Source organism: Bidens hawaiensis, unplaced genomic scaffold (genome assembly GCF_021521415.1).
Source record: "Bidens hawaiensis isolate Kalapana, Puna unplaced genomic scaffold, B.hawaiensis_p1.1 tig00007028_1, whole genome shotgun sequence".
Classification (NCBI taxonomy): domain Eukaryota; kingdom Viridiplantae; phylum Streptophyta; class Magnoliopsida; order Asterales; family Asteraceae; genus Bidens; species Bidens hawaiensis.
In genome coordinates this window covers 1,292,461-1,294,323 of record NW_027491480.1, presented here as the reverse complement: position 1 = coordinate 1,294,323, position 1,863 = coordinate 1,292,461, and the positions used below count along the sequence as shown (strand labels likewise).

General features: G+C 33.4%; 1 protein-coding gene across 1 annotated transcript; it reads right to left on the bottom strand.

Annotated features, from left to right (window-relative positions):
- Nucleotides 1–382: 382 nt before the first annotated feature.
- LOC143634158 (transcription factor ORG3-like) lies at nucleotides 383–1,863 on the bottom strand. Its single transcript, XM_077102315.1, has 3 exons — nucleotides 1,510–1,863; nucleotides 608–1,015; nucleotides 383–505 (listed from the first exon to the last, which is right to left on the bottom strand). The coding sequence occupies exons 1-3, from the start codon at nucleotides 1,834–1,836 to the stop codon at nucleotides 440–442; spliced, it is 801 nt and encodes a 266-aa protein (XP_076958430.1). The 5' UTR covers nucleotides 1,837–1,863; the 3' UTR covers nucleotides 383–439.

The window sequence follows — 1,863 nt, the reverse complement described above, 5'->3', positions numbered from 1 at the left end:
GATCACCGCAACGCGCCAATGCGGCCTTTAGTTTAAATGAAAGAAAATCAATAGTCTTTTTAGAAGTATTTGGGAGGAGAGATCATTATTTTTTTTCTCTTTTATTTTATTATTATTATTTTTTTTTATTTTACATAAATAGTGAGTAGGAGAAGTATTGAGCACCAAATGGTCTTCTTTAATATGTCATTGTCAACCTTATAAGTGTACGTTTTAAGTATACAAAAACCCTAGAAATCAAGGTGTGCGACAAATTGAGATGAAACTAACACGTAATTAAGGACGGTCAGTGACACATCCAGGATTCTTCGTCAATGGGGGCAAAAGGCGACAAATAAATAGACCATCGTAAATGTAAAGTATATCCATCGGTTACATGCTAAAGCTATATATCTAATCATTGTTACATGCCAATGACAGTTAGTATAAGTTCGTCTAATCATTGGTGGAAAGTGCTGAGCTTCTCCTTCAACGTTTCGGCCTCTATTTTATGATCCCCATGCGTCTGTTAAACACGAAAAAGAATTTTTATAATCAACAAAAAAATATATGCTAATTTAACTATATAACATTACTGAAATAGTTTTTGACAAAACAAAATATGTACCTCAAGATGCAAAGTAATTAATAACATCCCTTCACCGGAAGATTTGAAGGTCGTTGCGTTTATCAAAACAAGTTCGTTTTCTTCCTGCTCTAAGTATTCCAAAACCTTAGATAATAAGTTGTTAATCTTCTTATTATTGGTCATATGATCTTCTGAGGATATTAGCTGGATCACAACTTCTTTGTCACCTAATACGCTCACAGAAGAAACAACAAATGATTGTGTTTTGATTATTGTGTCATCAGCACTTTGTTTCCTGGTGCTTGGATGCCCGTTCCTTGTATTAGCAGTTGATGATGAATATGACAATAGTTTTTCCTTTTTACTTCTTAATGTCTCCACTTCCTTTTGCAATTCGGGTATGTATTTTAGCACACGCGATACCGTTCTAGGAATACTTAGCCTTTTCTGTTACAAAAAGAAATTCAGTTTAAAACTCATAGAACTTATGAGGGTTATCAATTATTACGTCCGGTTCAACCTTTTGGAGGCTCTAAAGCGAATTCTAAGATTGGACCCATTTCATGAGTGAAATGTTTTTTTTATAAAGATCCTAAAACATTGGAGAAAAATGACACTGACATATATCTTTTTATATCAGTTTTTAAAAGGCACATAGTCACACATCTTCAAATTGGACTGAGTTTTAATATCATCCAAGTCTATTAAACAAAGTTAAAACATAAATCACATATTCATATCCAATTTATGAAAACAAAATAATTGTAACCGCATAGTAGAATCAGATGTGAATCGAACATAGTCAAACCCTAAAGAAATTGTGGGTCCCTTAAAAGTGTACCCTAAGCTTCAGCTAATACTTTTTTAGATCTGAGTTTCTCCTCGGTCTTAAAGTAAAGATTTGAATGCTTTATAATACAATATAAATAAGATAAAAGTACCTTTTGATCACTTGAAACTGGTAACAATGACCGAAGAAACGCATACAACTCATTAACCCTCTTACGACGATCTCTTTCACTTGCGTTATGATTAAGCTTCTTAACCACCATCATCTCGTCGTCTCCAGTACCACCATTGGCGGTTTCGCCAGAAGAAAATGAATGTTCTGGTGCTAAATTATAATTAAATTGATCATATGTTTGAAAATCAAGAACATGATTATATGAGTTTGCTTCATGACAATCCTGTGGAAGATTTTGTGTGATAAGATCCTCCAAAGCCCATCCATGGGTTGTTGAAAACAATGGAGGGGATATTGCTAGCATCTTATCTATATTTCTTTCTACTATATT